This window comes from Plodia interpunctella, chromosome 2, assembly GCF_027563975.2.
Source record: "Plodia interpunctella isolate USDA-ARS_2022_Savannah chromosome 2, ilPloInte3.2, whole genome shotgun sequence".
NCBI lineage: Eukaryota > Metazoa > Arthropoda > Insecta > Lepidoptera > Pyralidae > Plodia > Plodia interpunctella.
This window is the reverse complement of record NC_071295.1, coordinates 6,015,114-6,034,654: the sequence shown is the minus strand read 5'-3', so window position 1 is coordinate 6,034,654 and position 19,541 is coordinate 6,015,114. Positions and strand designations below refer to the sequence as shown.

At 35.7% G+C, this 19,541-nt stretch overlaps 2 protein-coding genes across 10 annotated transcripts in view; one reads left to right on the top strand and one right to left on the bottom strand.

Annotated features, from left to right (window-relative positions):
• The window catches only part of grh (grainy head), a 97,576-nt gene extending 94,932 nt beyond the window's left edge, over window positions 1–2,644 (top strand). For all 5 annotated transcript variants that reach the window (XM_053763808.1, XM_053763792.1, XM_053763801.1 and 2 more), the window contains one exon: window positions 190–2,644. In XM_053763808.1, coding sequence (XP_053619783.1) covers window positions 190–331 — 142 coding nt within the window. In that variant the 3' untranslated portion in view covers window positions 332–2,644. The remainder of the gene's footprint in view (window positions 1–189) is intronic.
• A 91-nt stretch (window positions 2,645–2,735) lies between these two features.
• LOC128680599 (delta and Notch-like epidermal growth factor-related receptor) lies at window positions 2,736–18,486 on the bottom strand. 5 transcript variants are annotated; one of them, XM_053763868.2, is made up of 13 exons: window positions 18,377–18,486; window positions 18,146–18,253; window positions 17,062–17,641; window positions 14,503–14,706; window positions 14,087–14,256; window positions 13,055–13,173; window positions 12,815–12,968; window positions 12,200–12,454; window positions 8,656–8,798; window positions 6,346–6,468; window positions 6,040–6,142; window positions 4,993–5,165; window positions 2,736–4,868 (listed from the first exon to the last, which is right to left on the bottom strand). In XM_053763868.2, the coding sequence occupies exons 3-13, from the start codon at window positions 17,556–17,558 to the stop codon at window positions 4,650–4,652; spliced, it is 2,160 nt and encodes a 719-aa protein (XP_053619843.1). In that variant the 5' UTR covers window positions 17,559–17,641; window positions 18,146–18,253; window positions 18,377–18,486; the 3' UTR covers window positions 2,736–4,649. The 5 variants fall into 5 exon arrangements, with proteins under 5 accessions (XP_053619843.1, XP_053619861.1, XP_053619834.1 ...); XM_053763886.1 differs by having other exon boundaries at window positions 14,503–14,696; window positions 17,061–17,641; window positions 18,146–18,484; XM_053763859.1 differs by having other exon boundaries at window positions 17,062–17,629; window positions 18,146–18,484.
• Window positions 18,487–19,541: the final 1,055 nt, after the last annotated feature.

The window sequence follows — 19,541 nt, the reverse complement described above, 5'->3', positions numbered from 1 at the left end:
AATTTGCATTATTGCCAGGCACTCGCACTTTATTAATGAATTGAGCACTCAATGGTAATAATATTGTATATCCAAATACTCAGACCTAATAATCACTAAATTGTTTTGTTAAATATTTGATTGTGGCGGGTAAGTTGTACACAGCGTCTACGAATTCGGAGCTCGATTAACAGTAGTGCATTTATTCAGGATTACGGCCAAAATTGACGATGAAATGCTGGCGTACTACTGCAATGAGGACCTGTTCCTACTGGAAGTGCGGCCGGCGGGCGCCGCCGACGACGAGCCGCTCTACGACATCACGTTCGTGGAGCTCCCGCTCGACCACTAGCTGTCTCCAACAGTGTCTCTCCAGGACCCCACATCTCAACACTTGGACAAACGTTACGTTTTCCCTTTCAGTTCTCGATACGCAGAGAATATTATTTATAAGAGATAAGGTTGTCTCGAAATATGTTGTCGATCTCAGATTGAAATTTACTTTTAAGCGATTCCATCATAATAAAAATGGATGTTACAAACGTTGGTCGCTAGATGAATCGGTTGAAGAGTATCCCTTTTTTATTGTATATAACTACTTATCTAATTTAGTGCCTTATGAAATTAAAAATATTATGCGTACGCAACGACCTATGTGATGGCAAAATTGTTTTGGTTTTAGTAACGAGAGATTCGTATTCTTAATTATCTGATTTGTAAATGAATCGTTATCTGTTGCTGAATATGTGCCATTCACTCGGATATCATACTAGTTGTATGTAGTTATCGTTTCAACAGGTACCTTTTAATCTTGCCATGATGATAAAGTAAGAAATTCTTGTCACAAAATGTAGGTATTACTTATCTACAAATAATAAAAATTTTAATATTATGTGCCTTCGTCATAATACTTATGTTATACTTAATTATCATTAAATGTAAGTGAGTTAAGTCAAATTACATGCCATCCACTTTTGTTAAGTTTTATTTTCGTAAGTTCGCTCTTAAAGATCGCTCAATTCATTTCTTTTGCTTAAGGCTCTATACACACAGCTTGTTTCCGTTAATACCATTTACTCACTTCTGTACATAGCATTTACAAAATTCGACTTTTCCTCTCATTATAAAACATTCCAAATCGAAAATATCAAGATAAAAAATAAAAACGTGATAGAGTCGCAAATTTGCATAATGAATTTTATAAATAAATTAAATAGTCATTTAAAGGTAGTCACCAGTCGTCCGAACAATATTAGCATTATCATCGACGGGAGCGGTTTGTGTATGTGTACCTAATTTTAAGATTTTATCGATAAATACATATTTGTTATATATAAATTGAATTTCGATACTTAAGTTATCGGGCCATGACATTTAGTTTATGAAGAGAATAGTGTCCAAGACTTATTTATAAATGTAAGGTTCCATTTAAAACAGATCGAATAAATTTCTGTGTGTAATTAAATTCAGCTCGAATACAGAAGTCAGTGTCGGTGATACTGGTTCGAGACGCGTAGTACACGAGAGCGGTATCATAAAGCACAGCTAGTTGAGGTCAACAATGTAGTGGATTTATAATAAACCTCGATCGATCCGAGCAATTGAACACAGAAATTTTAAGTTAGTTTCTCTCCACCGATTTACATTCAAAATTCAGAACAAGGTTCTGCTTTTGGAGTTTGTCATAGACGAAGTGATCCGATGTTGTGTGCCTGTGCCTAGTGCGGACGGTTCGATTAACTGCCATATTATGACATAATTTAGAATACGTACTAGATGTAGAATTTTAAGCATAGTTTGTGTTTTTTACTCTCTGACTTGCATCACTAGATATCGAATTTTTAATTAGGATAATGTTACTTCATAATATTATGTCTATGAAACGTATTGTTTTTGTTTCTATTAGCTGCGATTGCGTTGTGACTTGTTCCGTCCCTCGCGTTATTTTGTTTGATTTAATATTAATACTGGTTCTTCCAATTATTCGGCTTACACTCGTTAATGTCTCTCCACTGTATTTTAAGTATTCTGTTTGAAAATGTCTTTACAAAATAGAAGTTATAAAACGTAGCCTGTAGGCGCATATGATTGCTCAAAGTCTGCATTTGCCATTCCATACAATGTGGAGCGGACTCTAACATTGTTATTACTTTACCTACTTATACGTATTCCATAATTATATTTATTTATGTACTTATACTATTATAATAAATTGTGCAGCTTTAATTTTTACTTACAATGATGTTAGATCGTGATTCTGAATCTCGTCATAAGTCACAAATGTCAGTAGCAATAATATAGAGCAGTTTAATGTGTAGTTAGTGGTCGCGTCGGGGCGCTTCACCGCCGAGCGGAGCTGCGCGGCGAGCCAGTGCAATGTTAAAGAGTTAGTATGGGCGGGGAGCGGCAGGCGGGGCGTGGAGCGGGGCGGCGCACGGCGCGATCCGACACAGATGTTAGTCACACTAGTTAAACACATCCCGAAAGTGGTAGCACATTTTCGATATTAGATTCTACTGTACTAAGTTTAAATTGATGAATAGATGTTACGTTATTATTTTATATGAATATTTGTAAGTTGTCATAAAATATTATTAATATAATTATTTTTATCAAAGTTTATAATCTAAATAAAAATGTTTTTCTTCAAAACGTCGAACAACTTTTCATTGTTTCCATTTCATAATCACATATCCCATTATAAACAAAGTATATGCACTATTCAATTACATAAAATTATATACTAATAAAACAAATTCAACTCTTAGTTAAATTTAATTTAAAACTTATTCAACAATGATTTTCACATATTTACACACCCAGAAGCACTATTAAGATAGAACACCAAAGCTTTCAGTCCACCTTGAGCCTTGTGGCGACCTCCTTTCAAATAATCATATTAATTTTCATTTAACAGAAACAAGTACTTACTGTGTTTAGTATTTGGACATGAATCTGTGACTCCCACACTAGGCCCAAGCCTAAATGTTTCTGTAAGTCTCGTAAATAAATAAGTAACCAAATTATAAATTTCAAAATAATTAAACACATAATGTAAGTACCTATTTGAAATGAGGACATCAGATACCAAGGTAGCAGCAGCTCATAAGCAGAAAAAGTGCTTTGAATAAGTACAGTAAGTAAGTATATATTTGATTACAATTTAAATGTTTAGACAAAAATACTTCCTACTCACATATCTATAGAAATAGAATAATAGATCACATATTTCTAAATAGTTTACATTACAAAGATCATTCCGAGAGAGAAAGAGAGAGAGAGAAATAAAAATAATAGGTACTTGATAAAGATGACAAGAATATAATTTAAAAAATATAAATATTTCACTTTGCACGCAATGCAGTATGCATTACTAACGATATCCAGAGTATAAGTATCCTTATGCGAAACTTTTAGCTCTTTTGAACACTATAAAAATGCACATGGATCTTTGAGATCCTAAATTACATTTATCTGCAGCCGATATCGTCTGTAAGGAAATTGTCTAATAAGTACGGTACGATCATTTGTGATAACACAAAATAAACCCAATAAATTTGATTTAAAATTGTATAAAATTAACTACCTACGTATTCAACGTAGGTTTTATAATTTTTACATTTAAGTAATGTAAAATGTATAAGTTTAATAAATAAATAAGTAAAATAAAAAGGAATATACTTTGTTTTAATCTCTATGGGTTTTCTAAAACTGTCACGTTTAATTAGACAGTGGTAATATATTTGGTTTAATTAAATAATGTTAGAGGAATCTACGACGACGTTAATAGTTAAGATCTAGGATTTACATTATTAACATCTAAACCAAACTCGAAACTGGCTCGTTCTCATTTATTACCTATCTAGCTATAAAATTTAACAATTCAAAGCAGCCGCCAACATCTGCACTTAAACACTTATTACGGTTATTATTCAGTCACTGTTGCTTGTGTCCAATATAATGAAAGGATATTGATTTTAAAACGTTTTAATATATTATTATACTAGTACGATTCAACCTAATTGGAGCACTCGGCAACGTTGATAATTTCGCCATATATTGATTACTTTTGACTATAGTAAACAACATATCATACAACATATCTACCTACCAATATAGGTATTTCTCAGAGCGTTGCGGCCGCGCTGTCATAAATATTTTTCAAATTTTAACAAAGATAAAAATTAGTTTTACTGTCTGACTTTAAACTAATTAATCTGTACTGTGGTAATGTAAATTTTATGAATGATTGGTTTTGGAAATGATGTCTTCCTCAATAAAATTGACGGATCGTAATGACAGCGCGGCCACAGCCCAGCGGTCGAAGCGCTCTGAGAACCACCCTGGGCAAATCAATAGTCATGACAAAAATAGTACCAATTAAAGAAAAGATTTTTTTTATGGCTATTACTTTCTCATAGAATTTCCACCACAAATACATTTTTACGAGCAACTAACATATCATATGATTTTGACACTATCGTATCGTCTAAGGTTTTAACTTCTCGCATTCTCCATGTTGTTATTAAAGGACCTGTTGGATAGGATATGGTTTGTCTTTTCTTCGCCATTTGAAAGCCAAAGATTTGAGCTTTGACATTTAGCTGATCACGAGATTAGATTTGTATTTTGAACCGTTCCCCTTCGGAGCAACCGTCCAACAGTGATTGCTATTGAATGAGCGGGGAACTCTGACTATCGCTGAAGTCAAGAGTATAGTACATGTCAGTGGTATCGAGGGTGGCAGAAGGGAGTGGGAAGGGTGCTGTGGAGGGGGGAGCGCGTTTGTCTTGCAGCCAGTGATGAGGAGGGCCGGCCTCGGTCACGCGGGACAGCCGCGACAAAAGCCGAGAGTAGGTCTTGTTGACTCTGCAGTGGCATGCCGTCACCTGCAAACATAGAGAATGTCGGTCGTCTTATTTTTTTATAATTTTAATTCGAATTATATGACGAGTTTTTGCTTTTAAAAAGATGACGATAAATTAGCAGAATATGTTAGCAGTTAGCACTTACCACGACACCGACGATCGCAATAGCGGCACCGAGCGTGCCGGCCGCTATGTACACGTTGTGCAGGCGATCGTGGTAGAGGCCCAGAGGCAGCCGCATTTCGCGCACGGATCCTCCGCCCCGGCGCTCCTCCATGCCTGTCTCACCGCCAACCACGGACTCCAAGATAAAGTCCTCTGAAATATACATCATTATAACGGATCTTCAATGTAGGTCTGAAAAAATTATATTTTTCATTGCCATTATCGCGCTATCACAAAAACATAAATATGAAAGATAGGTATGAAAGAAACCGGAAATCACTACCCTCTACTACTTCTTTTTCAATATCTGTTTAATTAGAAAACTAGTTGAACAATGGTTTGTCTGTGTCAATAAAATTATGTTAGAAAAAGCCCATTATCCCGACCATCGTTTTCATCCACCGCCATTTGCAATTTCCCCGAAATATTAAACAACGCAAACGACTAGCGTTTCAATTTCCTCCACAGAAGTCCCACATTTCATCCATTAATATGATTGATTACATCGCAGACATTTTGCGAACGGAGTACTTTAGATGTAGTAATGAAGGCAGCCATTCAATTTGATTTACCCATGAGAATATTATGATCAATCATAATTAATAACCACTAATTTAGATAGCTATCAAACTTAATTTCTGCTTAAAGAGACTCAATTATGAAAAATTCGTTTCGAATTTCAGATAAGTAAGGTGGGTTTGGTCTACGTTACAGTTATGGAAGGACGTCTATAAAGTTTTCAACGTAAGTAACTACTGCAAGTTTTTACACAACTTTTTGACGAGAAATCAAAGGAAAAGATTTGTGAGAAAAAGCATCATACCTATATCAATATTTTATTTAAATTGATATCGATAAAGAGACCGCGGTGTATCAAATAGTGGTTGATCGTTTCTAGAAGCCAATTTTACACGTGTGTACTAGTGTGTGTGTACTAGAAGTAGATTATATGTATATTAGGGTGAAATTTTTATTTATCTTATTGAATAAAATTTTGAAATTAAAGTTGTACACTTCGGAATAATACCTTCGCACAATTTCCCTGTGTACCCTGGACGACAGGAGCAGTAGAAGGAGTCCATGTCGCTCCAGCAAGTCCCGCCGTGGGCGCACGGGGACGTGTCACATGCCTGAAATGGGAGTAATTTTATCTTCTCTTTATAGTCGTATTCCTCATGACTGAGGGTCATGGTCTTTACGTGGAATGATACATTTGTAAAACAATAAATGAAAAATTTGATTGTAATTAATTAACATCTCGGTTCTATCTTTCCAAATAATAATATCGGCACTGATTATATAATACTTCCAGTAATAATGTGTTAATAGTTACCGATCTGGAGGGAATGTGGCACTCCTCTCCGACGTATCCGTGAGGGCACTGGCAGTCGTAGTTGTTGCCGCGGTCCACGCAGAACTGCCGCTCGGAGCATGGGTTCGGAGAGCACAGGTCAACCTGCCAACACATACTCTATCATTCACCTCCATATATAATCACAGACTGCACAGGGTTACTCAATTTACTTATTTACTCAAATAATTAACCTTTCGAGTGCAAGTTCAGCCCATGATATTTTTATTAACTTGCAAATGTTGTGTCCCACTACTGGGTAAAAGAAAATACTATTTATTGTATTGGGATATGGGCCTCTTACTTTTCCATTCTATGTAGATAAGGTCTGCATGTTTTGTACATTTGTTGAGGTGATCCTATACATTTTGCTGAATGATTTTCCTTAACAACATTTTTATCACAATTTTATTATTTCATAGCGTGAACCATATTAGTAATTTTACAAAGTATTTTCTAAAGCAAACCTCGATATTTCCAACTTATATATGTCGAAGTAATGTTTTATGTGCATGTTTTTTTATAGTGGCGCTCGCATGCGAAATGCAAATCCAGACAGATTTCGTGCTTCATCCATCACTGACTGGCGTTTCGGAACGCGGAAGGTCAAAGCAAGCATGGGTAGATTAATGGCACGCGAATCTTAATTGAATGGATATTGCCATAAAGACTATACAATCTGTATGTAACTAGTTATATACACTAAACTTATACTTATACCCACACCTGAGTATATTGGAACTAAAATTTATTTTACGATATCTACTGGGGTATTTATTTTACCGCAACTCAATAAAATTATCTTTAGTAGATTAGGGATGGCTATCAAGGAAAGTGTGTTGTAAAGCTTGTGCAAATCATGCCCAATTAAAAATTCTATTCGTCAACTCTTTACAGATTTCAATGAATCTCATAATAAAATCATGTTGTGAAGCATAGTAATAAGTAACAAACCTTTCCCATATTATGTCTGGCTGTAGGTTAGACAAACAATATAAGCGATTCATAACAATGCTTAACAATGAAACTAGCTGCTCGCTAAAAAAGCTTTTCAAACAACTAAAAACAAATAAACTCAAGTAAGTAAATAGGTATGTAAGCCCCAAGTCAATTAAACTGACATATTTATATTCGTATATAATTTAAATTTGTTTATAATTTTAGTCAAAAACAATTAGAAAAACCTGTTGTTTTTGTAAACATGCTATGAATGTAAAGAATAACAAATTCATTTTATGAACTTTCTGTTTAATTATGTTGAACATTAATATTTACATGCCGTGGCATGGCAAAACATGTAAGGTCATATAACTAGATATCCATGAGCTAAGGACCATCAAATCTGTTGGTACTATGTTTCAAAAACATAAACATTTCATTGAATCACAGTTACCGTAGTAATACAGACCAAGTGTTTACAGGGCATTACATCGCCCTTTTTTGCGGATACAATATACTCGTAGCTTTGCTGCCAAACCCCCTTTTAAGAAATGATTCAACAGATGCTCTAATTTATTGACAGTCATAGAATGCTATTAAGTAAATTATAATAAAATAAAAATACACATATTGTACTTCGTCAGGTCATTTTTTACTATAATGGAAATTCTTAATTATTTATGACGGAGTGTTAAATTAATTGACTTTTAGCTAGCGTATTATAATACCTATTAATATTACTATAGGTAAAACAGCTCGTATTGCAAAATGGTACTTATTGGCAAAGTGACTCATAATTGTCACATGTTGTCACCCCACCTGTGCGTTGGCTATGAAGCTAACAAATAATGATTCAGTCTTAGCTCTGACCCTGAACGATGCGGTCGTATTCCTTTATGATTATAAGTGATTTTGTGATTAATGTGAGTGAGTATATTATTATTATTTTATGGTATTTATAATTGAAGTGGATGTGTGGCCAATTAGAGAACACGGGTGTTACTTTGTTCAGGCTTCTCTGTGATTACACCAACCTACATGAAATAAGGCTGTGCAGTTACTTTTTGATGTTATTCTTAATTATGACTATTTGTGTGATGAGACAGCTTAAGATAAATTAATATATCAGGGTTGTGACGTACAGTTCCGTGCGCGTTGGAGACACAGAACCTTGCCGTGGTTAGGAAGGGTTGTGATGTAGAGTCGGCCATGTTATTCTCAATTTTCTTAAATCTCTTTTGTGTCTCTCAAGTAGTCAAGTGCTTGACATCAAGAAAAGATGCGTGAAGAACCTGGGAAAATGCTCAGATGATTAAGATCGATGATGTACTGATATTTAACTTAGAGACAGACCTTGAGCTGGCACGTGTTTCCAGTGTAGCCGCGTGTGCAGGCGCACTCGAAGCCGGCCACGCGGTCGCTGCAGGTGCCCCCGTGCTCGCACGGAGACGACTCGCACTCATTATATTCCAACTCGCATCTTTCCCCAGTATATCCTAAACAATTACAATTTTGTTTTTTAACAACATTAAAGTTTTAGATAGTTAAATATTAAAATAGTAGATTATAAGACAAAATTCGATGTATTCAATTCCTGATTTATTTGACGACGACTACACGGCTATATCACCGGCTAATCTGGCTATATTCATCCGAGTTGGAATTGATTACTTTCAATCGTGTCAAATACTACTTTTCAATTCATTAAAGTCATGTCAGGTGCATTTAGGCGATTTGAATAAAATCTGACACCACTCAGAAAGAAAGAATTGGAATATTAAAAAAAAATGAATACCTATTATTGATAAACAACTGAGATTTTAAATTTCACAATAGATTATTCAACATACGCTTATGTTGAAATACCGAGCGAAAGTACAACCATATAAAAGTTTCTATATTTCATCAGAAACGGGCCAATCGTTTTGGAATTTATTAAGTACAAAGAAAAATACAAATCTTTTCTCTTTATGGTATAGTAATAGTATGGACAACATATTGGGCGTCTGTGGTTATGGTCCATTCAAATTTTTCCACCACTCTGTAATCTAAGTATGGAAAACAGGGTATTAAGAGTATGGAACACCACGAGCCCTTCTTGTCTGTCTTGCTGATTTTTCCTGGTTGAATAGAATATGACAAGACCCCAGCATTTCTTTTTCTTTATTATTTTTTTCTTTATAATATAAATATTATTGGCTGCGTGACCACCTAACAAATTAATTATATTTTTATTCAAATTTTCTTTCCGCCCTTGATTTCGTACGCATTTCTCTCCTGATTTATTCTAAAGTATTGTTACGAGACGGATTGTTATGAAAAAAATATCATTTTTTATATGTTTAACTATTTCTTTGACGCCAGTGTCATACTTTTTATTAACCTAATATCGTCCCACTGCTGGTCGTATACGGAAAATTTTCATTCTTCTTTACGTGTCGATAGCAAATCTACAAACGCTCGATTTAAAATTAATGAATAATTGATAAGAAATCCATTGCTTTTAGGTCTTTTAGCTTGGTTTTAATTCAAGGTATTCTTAAGTAGACCTGAAGGTCTTCTCTTGTGTAATTTTCATTATTAACGCGATATACTATATATACAATGATAATGTACATAATCCTGAAAGTTTGTGACGATATATGTGTGTATGTTTGTTCTTTCACGTAAAATCTACTGGACGGATTGTTATGAAATTTGGTATACTAGTAGAATATAACCTAAAATAACACATGGACTATTTTTTATCCCGAAATTCCCACCGGGAGCGAAGTCCTAGGGCGCAACTAGTTATATATAAACATAAAGATCATGAATCAAAACTCGTGAGAAAACGATCCCCATTTAACTTTAATGGACTATCACTACTATGAACAAACATGATACATAATTAACGGCCGAGAAATATACTTTTACCTCCAAACAAAGACAACAAGTATCAAATTCCTTTTGACGAAAAACAATAGCCTCAAGGGACTGTTTGCTCGCATCAGGCCCGAATTTTCCCGCTTCGGGAAAACAAGACTTGATTAATTCCTGCCACGATTTTTCTTTATTTTACTTTGTAGAAGATGAAAATACGTTTATATATGGACTACACGTATATAATCTTGTGTGTTGAATCTTGTAAAACTAAGTAGCAATAGAATAGGTACGTTTATTTACTTATTGAGTATACGTACGGGATGACTAAGGGACTCTGCCTTGGCAACTGATAAGCAACAATAGTATTCCCAAAGTGGGTTGACATTAGGCAGGTGGATGGTTGAAATTTCCAAAATTTTAAGGTTTTATATTTTTTACGCTGACCGCAGGAACAAACAGATTAAATAAAATTTCCAGTATCGTGGGTTTCATTGCGTCACACACTTCGAATAAAACAGGGAACACGCGAAGATGGGAATCGACGGGCGAATGGAGGGAGTCTAAGTAAAAAGTTAATGCAGTAACAGAAAAAGATCTCATAAAAATGTAGCCGTTGTAAAACTTTTTCGTTTTCCATATTTGTTAGCAATAAAAAATAAAATTCTAATCAATTGTAAACGGTCGTTAGTAGTTTTATACTTAGAAATTAGTTTTTGCTACGAATCAGTAAAACAAAAGAAATATCACGTGTTTTATCTATTTTATGATCTGTTGAACAATTTGATGTTGGCTTTAACCCAAGGATGCTGTTACTGCATTAACCTTGTAGAGACTATGAAAATAATGTTTTTTCCTAATATTCGTAAAACTGTATGTTCGATATGAATTTCAAATCATAAGCATTTTGATTGAGAAAACTGAAGTTTAAGAATTTCAGGTATAAAACAAGAGTTACCTCTTGTTTTATACCTGAAATTCTGAATGAAACTGAACTGAATCATATAAAATACTGAGAAAAGTCTTGCGGTACATTACATAAGTTAAATGTTAAATAAGTTAATTGAAGTCGATAATATTTTACGTACTTCTGGTTATATAACTATTCGATTCCCTTCGATGTTTTTCCTCAATTTTCTATCGGCTGATAAATATCATTTAGTAAATAATACAATGCCGAATATAAATTCAATAGTCATGTAACTAATTGAATATCTTTAAAACAAATAATCACCAAAGAATATTTATAAATATGTCAAAGTTGCTTCGATAGCCTACCATTTTCAAATCCTTCCTTCCAAGTCGTAAGTAGGTTTCGTGCTAAATAATAAAGCATTCCTCGTTTAATAAAGTTAAAAGCATCGCTTGTATGAGGGTAGAACCCTAAGGCTGGGAGCGGTTGCGGTGGACGCGGGCAACCGTCCAACTACGCTTCAAATAAATCACCGGGGCATTTCGCTCGGCCAACTATCGCAAACAAGATTAAGCATTATTAAATTGAGTTCAAAACTACTTCTAACGACGATAGAATTGTTACTTTTGACAGAGAAATACGCCGTAATCACTTCTACAAAGTTCCATTCCAAATACTATTTAAATGACTTGATCCAACTGTAGGGATATAAATCCATCACAGTCTAAGTTTTATCGACCACTTATCTATCAGCGACTTAGAATGTAATAGCTTGAATGCTATACATATGAATTGACAAAATAATCGGTCAACATTAAAACCTATTTCAGAATGAATTATTTAAATAACTGCCTCGGAAAATTTAATAAACTTCGACAACTAAGGGATATTTTGTTTAATATGCGATATAGATACATTTACGTTATAAATACGTTTTACGCCAAGCGCGATGACGAACAACGATTGCTCTGAGAAAATCTTGTCACATTTCCACTAACAAAAAATCCATATAAAATCAAAAGCTAGGAACTTGCTTCAGTAGTTATCGGCTGTAATTAATATCTGATAGTTTTCCATACTAAAACATTACATGAAGGTTGTACTCGTAAGGAACATACATACCTGGTTCACAGAAGCAACGGTACTCTTTTCCCTCGATTTCTTCATCTTGCTGTTCAATGCAGATGCCCTTTTCACAGGGATTGGATGCGCAGGCGCCGGCAGCTATGGATAGCTCGCAACGAGCGCCCGCCCAGCCTTGTCCGCAGGCGCAGTGGAACGAGCTTGTGCCGTTGATTGAGATGCTCATACAAGAACCCCCGTTCATGCAAGGCGCCAAAGAACAAGGGTCCTTCTCGCAATTCTTGCCTACATTACCTGTATTCAGTTTATTTGAACAATACAATAATATACATTAATATGACAGTCACATATAAGAAGTCTGACAACTAAGAATGCCGAGATAGTATGAAGTAAAGAAAAATAAGTAGTAATGCGGATACTGGGTTCCAACGCTTAGCGGGCGGAAATAGAAACCCTCAGTTGAAAAACGCTCAGTTGAAAAAGAAATTAATAAAATAAATAAAATATCGCGATGAATTGATAACCTCCTCCGAACGAAGTTGGTTAAAAATAATAATTCAGAAATTAATATATGAAGAGGCTTTCTTTCGAAAAAGCAGTAAATAAAACATTGCTTATTATTTTCAAATAAATATGTGGCAGCAACATAAATACCATATGGACAAAGGCAGCGGTAGTTGTCTCCGTTGACTGGCCGCGGGAGCTCGACGCATGTGCCATTATTCAGACAGGGTGACGGATAGCAAGGGTCACGCTCCTCGCAGTGCGGGCCCATGGAGCCCGGGCAGCATTGACACTCGTAACCTTCCTACAACACATAAATAATGCTGTCGGCGGCTTTCTATTGCGACTAATGATATAACACCAACAACTCACATAATTTATGGACCTTACCATTGAAACATTCGTGTAACAAACTCCTTTGCCGGAGCAATCTTGGTAATCGCCGCAGTTATCCGATTTCACTGTTACTTTGAGGCGAACGCATTTAGACCCCCAGTTCTCTGATACCACTGCAAATACAAAATATGTAAACATATGGATGTAAGAAGTTTTAGTTCACATAGTGTTAAGTGTTTAGTTAAGCTTTAAAGAAAAATTGTTGAAATGTTATAATGAGAGAGACTCATGATGTGATTTCAGACAAAGAAGTAACTATTATTAAGTATTAACTTAAATCGGTACTATTAAAATGTTATATTTCTCGTAAGAAACAAAATCAGTTATAATACAAAACCCACTCAGTAAACAGCATTGCAACATATCCGAGCCGTGGGCGTATTTCAACCCGTAGATGATAATTTTTCATATTGTAACATTCAAGTTTAATGCACCAATTTTCCAACAAAAGTCGTAAAACTCCGAACCAACGCTTGCACGCTACCGGTAGTGAGTGGCATAAAGAGCATATTCATACGAGAGAGGATTCATCGCATATGTATTGTTCGGCCAGAATAAAAACTGCCGTAGTTTTCCCTCCATATTTCCCCGGCAGTTCCGACCCGCATATCTCTCACATTTCCTCCTCCCGAGTCTCCATACTGCCACGTTCCACGCGATATTTAAATAGAACAAACACTAAGCGGTTATATGAAAAATATCTTTCAGTCCTCTCTTCATTAATTAATTACTGTAGCTGTAGTCCGCGCCTGACGTGACTTGACTACTGATACTCCCAAGGGCTTGACTGGATTGTTATGACTGTATACTTTATATAAGGAACTTTTTCCTTATGATTTCTGATTTAATAATAAGCTGATAGATTTAAGTGAATTTTAGACAGAGTGATACTTCAATTTTTCTTATCATATAATCGTGGAGTATATATTGTATAGAAAAATAGGATAGACAAACGGACAAAGTTTTCATCTGATGCCTCTTTGAAGAATCTTCTTTAGTATGTTACTAGCACAGATTACTAGTCACCTATTAACAAATTGACGCCTTCAGTAAGATCCTTATCGTACAAGGTGAACAGTTTGGCGCCATGTTCGTCCAAGGGCGTAATATCGAGCAGCATGCCGTCCGACACATCGCAGTGCTCGTGTCCTTGCCGTGTCACCTGGTACACCGCAGGCTGCACCAAGTGGTGAACCCTGCAAATGAATATGAAAACAGAGCTGTCTTTTTTGGAACTGTTGTTTATATGTCTAACGAGAACCTAATTAATCATCTGAATAACAAAAATCATATTGCTACATAAATACATAGTTAACTGTTAGTTCTGTGACAAAACTCCTATGATTCTTTTGTGATGATGAAATTATAAGTATCTTTTCTGAGACAGAACTTCTGTCTCAGAAAAGATACATATAATTATAACAGACAAAGGCAAAACTTACCTTTTACCGTCGCGCGAAGAGTTCGATTCCGAAGAGTTATTTATATCGAGTTGGATGGATGTGTCAAGAAGTAAGGAATCAGCGACGCGCACGATGAGAATGTCTCCACTTTGGATGTCGGTGGAGCCCTCCCACGACACGATGTTCGGGGCGCAGTCCTCGTCCGCCCCCGCACCTCCGCCACCCGCGCACTCCTCCGCCATCCGCACCACAAAGTCCCACATTAATTAATTATAAAGTCAACCACTCCGACTGAATACGGATTGAAGTGACCGTGTTTTATTTGCTAAATTTAAATATGCATCAAAAGAATTAACTGACTACGAGAACATTTTATATTCTACGTGACTTACATCAAAGGGAAGGAAAGTTGGACAAAGTTATACTTTCATTTTGGGAACTTTCGAGTATTCCAATATCATTCCGTCGGGCACATGTTACATAATTTAGAAACGTTTTTGTAATATGACGTGTGTGTGATATGAAACTTATTTGGAGCCATGTTCTATTTTATCTTACTTACTTGACAAGTGACTTATTAGATGGAACAATATATTACCTAAAAGATTATAGCTATCACTTAAATGTAATAAATAACTCTTACAGTTAAATGATAGCTATAATTTTAAGTAAATGAACAGAATAAAATAGTAGTTTATTGATTTATTTGTTGGATAGATATATAAACACTTTATTTGTTACTGTTTCACACAATTACAGACAAAGAAAAATAATTTAACTAAAAATATACACTACACTATTACTTAACTTCTTAAGAAAGACTCCAAGAAGTAGTAGTGTGAAGAGGTGTGTGGTGTAAGGCTAACATTCGTCCTGAAAAGAAAAACTATTACCGGGAAATTAACGCAGGAGGAATAACGGCAAAGTTATGCGTAATAGTTAACGTCAAATTTTAACACCTTAAACTTTTATTTTCACTTTTTCGCGAAAGGTTCCTAACTTAGCCGTTATCGTAGCATTCGTAGCAGTGCTACGAGTCTTATTCGGTAGTCTCAAAATAAACTTGACTGCTTGACTGTTTTGAGACTAACTTTCCCACTCTCGTGTGGTTTTTCTAGTTATTCTTCATTTCGTTTACTGCTACGATCATTGACGTAATAGGATTAATCTCGATATATATTTAGTAAAATACAAACAAACGACTTCTAAAATTTATATTTCTCATACCATAGCAATTCTATTGTATGCGAAATATTGTGCTCTACATTATATGTGTTCTACATATAAGTCATAGTTAGGTAATACTTAGATATACGTAGTTACTCTTAGTTAGACAGAGTATCTAATCTACACACTGGGCGTTGATCATTTGACGTCTCGCTCATCAATCTCTATTTCCTCGACTAATTTCTGCCGGAGATTAAACGACAACATAGATACAACTCGCTAAACCCACCCAAATGAAACATCTGTTTTTACCAAGCAGATCTTTTTTTTGTTTATTCTATAGGTATATCGGCCTATTTTTAAAATATGTTCTCAGAAAACTTTTAGTTACCATGTAATTACATCTAAGATATGATCTCGCCTGAAGGGATTTTTAAACAAAGAAATATAGGTAATTTCCTATCTTTTTGTTCAAACGCTAGCGGTAATTTAATTATTTAACTTTTTAACAAAGTATCTAAAGGGCGGACGAAAGGCATTTTCGGTGGTCTAATAAAAGGTCTTGCAAAGAGTATTAAACATTAGACACAAATTATAATCTCAGTCTTTTTTCATACGAAAAAAAAACACTCAGAATAAGAACATAAATACCTCTTATATTCTTATTTTCTCTGCAAACATATTCTACAGCATCCGAGTATAAAAATTCAATTCCATTTCACCCTCACACTTAAGTGGCGATTCCAGAGAAAAGCATCGAGAAGACGAGCGCCGTTCAAAGTGCCCATACAAACTGATGAATAAGAGACGAAAGTTCTTACGGTTATAATCTGAGCTTTCGCGCTTGTATATAAATAAGCACCACTCCAGACATTTCCCTTAACAGGAGTAATGAACCGAGTTCAACCACTGGAGCAAAAAAGCTTTTTTCCCTTATTCTCCTCCACTAAGACGATTTATGGTTTATGTATTTGACCTCGCCGTGCTCGCTGCTGTCGCGATCAAACTTTTGCGAAGAAGATATTAGGTACGCTTGAAATAAGGGGCAGGCAACGTATAAATTTCGCCTGTATAATGTCTTGACTCGTAACGCTAACGTTTTATTTAGCATCGTCATTTGTTTGTTGTGCCTGCCTGTATCTAACTACATGTACTTAATTTTATCGCGCTTGAGGGTGTTACTGAGGCTATGATAAATGGACAGATCGTATATATAAAATAAACTAAAATGACTTGCTCCTTTTTATATTACTTAGAAGTTTCAACAGCTATATTATATAATTAATATATTGTAAAAGGTCGCCGCAGCAGCTCTACGATTTCAAAGATTAGTTGTTCAATATTTTTTAGAATTTAAACTTTCTAATGTCGCAATTGAACTGAATCTTGAAAGCATATCAACATTTGTTTCAGCAAGGAGAGTTTGTTACCTTGACGGGGAGATTGAGCTCGTGAGTCTCGTTGCCGCGCCAGAGCCGCGAGGCGCTGGGCAGCACCGGTAGATTGCAATCCAGGCCCGCCAGCCGCTCTTGGAGCCCTGAATGCAGCAGGCTCGCCACCCCACTAGAACTACTGTTTAGCTTTTGCCTCCTTGCACTTTTCACGACCGCTTTTGTGCTCGCATACACTTTAGTTGCAGAATGGCGTGCGGTCGGGCTCTCGCTTGCCATTGACACTATTGTTGTTTTTCTATTCCCCTTTGTAGTTAACGTAGCACTACTCGGTGCTACTGTAGAGTCTAATAGCTTCACACTTGCTTTCTTGTGGCTAAAAGCCGTGGTGGCTTGAGTGCTTGTGGTGCTTTTAATCTCATCTTTGACCGTCGAGAGCTCGCAGACACAACCGCCGAATAAAGACAATACTATCACCATTAGCAAACAGCGATAAGGCTTCATGTTAATGCGGTCTTTGATCGAAAGATAATTCATTTTTATTTTTTTTTATTTATCTTATATTAATTTTGCTTTTTTTCTATTTGGCACTGTGTTTGTAGTACTACCTATGAAAAATCCTGTCAAATATTAAAATTACACAAGTTAGCTACGCATAAGTGATAAGTAGTATACGCATAAGATCCGTAGTAGTAAAAACTTCCACAAAGACTTGTGGATTATATGCACAATGTATTCATTTTAAAAGCAATCAAAACAGAATTGAATACATAAATATAATTGATTAACATAAATATTATGTTACCGAAATTTGTGAAAAGTGAACACTATAAGAGTTACCGCGAAGTACTTATTGGCAACGTCATGAGGGGCTGGCTCCTCTCGTTAAAAACATCTATAATTGGACAAGCTGTAGGGCCCTCACCTCGAGAGCGACCCTCTTCAGATCACGAGCACCTGTCTATAGGCCTCAGATAAACTTTACTTGCCTGATTTACATTCCTAATCTACTTTCAGTACAAATCAAACACTTCATATAAATAGTAGCCGATAGTTACTAAAAGCAAAATAATCCTGAATCAGCAAAGTATTTATTAAAATAAAATATTTCTGCTACAACTTACGTAAGTATTCAAACGATAATAAAATTTACTGATCACCGAAGTAGGTATTTTATTCAAAATATACTAACAACATTCATGCATAAAGTCACGGCTCATCTCACGCGACCACTGAAACCAAAATTATTTGGACTTATTTCATTTCCCAATATTTACAACATACTTTCGTAGTAACATGTAATAAAAATGTTGACACCGTGTACGACTTTCTGACCAAATAAAATAATTAGGTACCAATAATATTTATCACTGTAGAATTTAGTAATGTTTTGGCAGGGCGGCGCGCGGCACAGTAGGGCGGGCGGCAGGTCGGCCCGCAGCCTCCGCGACACTGAGGCAACGGCCGCCCCGCACCCCGCAGCCCCTACCGCGCACTCTCTACTCGCCTGTATCTTTACTTAGTTTTACTTTATGCCTGTAATGCCAACGATTTACCTAACGTGAAGGGACGCATGGCTAGCGAACATTCTATTTTCAGTTGCCCCTATGTCTATATTTAACTTGCAATGTTAGGGTAACATCGTGAATAGTGGGTGACCTCGGACATATATATAAATATATATATTTATGTTATATAATGAGCTTTATATTTATTCGCCCTTTGACTATTATGGTTACTTCTCCTAACGGAGGGTTTAGCACGTGGTGCAATGTTGACAAACTACCCCTCGGGGCGTGAGCGAGGTTTGCTAACAGGGCGCGTGGTGCCTGCTGCCTCTACCTGCGCCTTAGTATTTATTGCGCTGCATTCCTTTCCACCGGCAGCTCAAATAACACGATCCAATATCGGGGGCAGATTGAAAATCTTTTACCGTTTGCTAAAAAGTTTCATTGTTATATCCGTTATGAATATTTTTATTATATAAATTCTATCGATATTTTGGGAAGGAGTCTAACGTTATCTCATTATAATATTTAGACCTATTCTTTTATAATTGTATTTGTAAAATAACATTTACAATTAAAATAACCTCCTAATTAATTAGTACGTTTGTGTCAAATTTGAATTGTAAAAAAAAACCTGGAAATCTAAATTTCTTGTAAGAAATAAAGTAAGTATCTAATGGAATCGATTTCCATTAAAATTAAAACCTGTAAAGAAATAAATATTAAGAGGGCAATAAGTGTCGTTAGGCGAAATAGACCTATTAACTGAGTTTACGACTGTTGGCACGACACACTCCTGTTTCACTTGGCTGACAATGACGACTTTGTGGTTACCATGAAAGCGTGGTTTCATTACCTACTTTGTAACCACATCGCTCACACAAAACACAGAATTTCAGCTGAAATCAAAATACAAAAAGATCCATCAATTAATATTTAGAATGGATAGAACAGATGAGTAACGTGGACATTTTGATGAAGTTACATTCGTCGTAGTTCCATAAATAAAGGC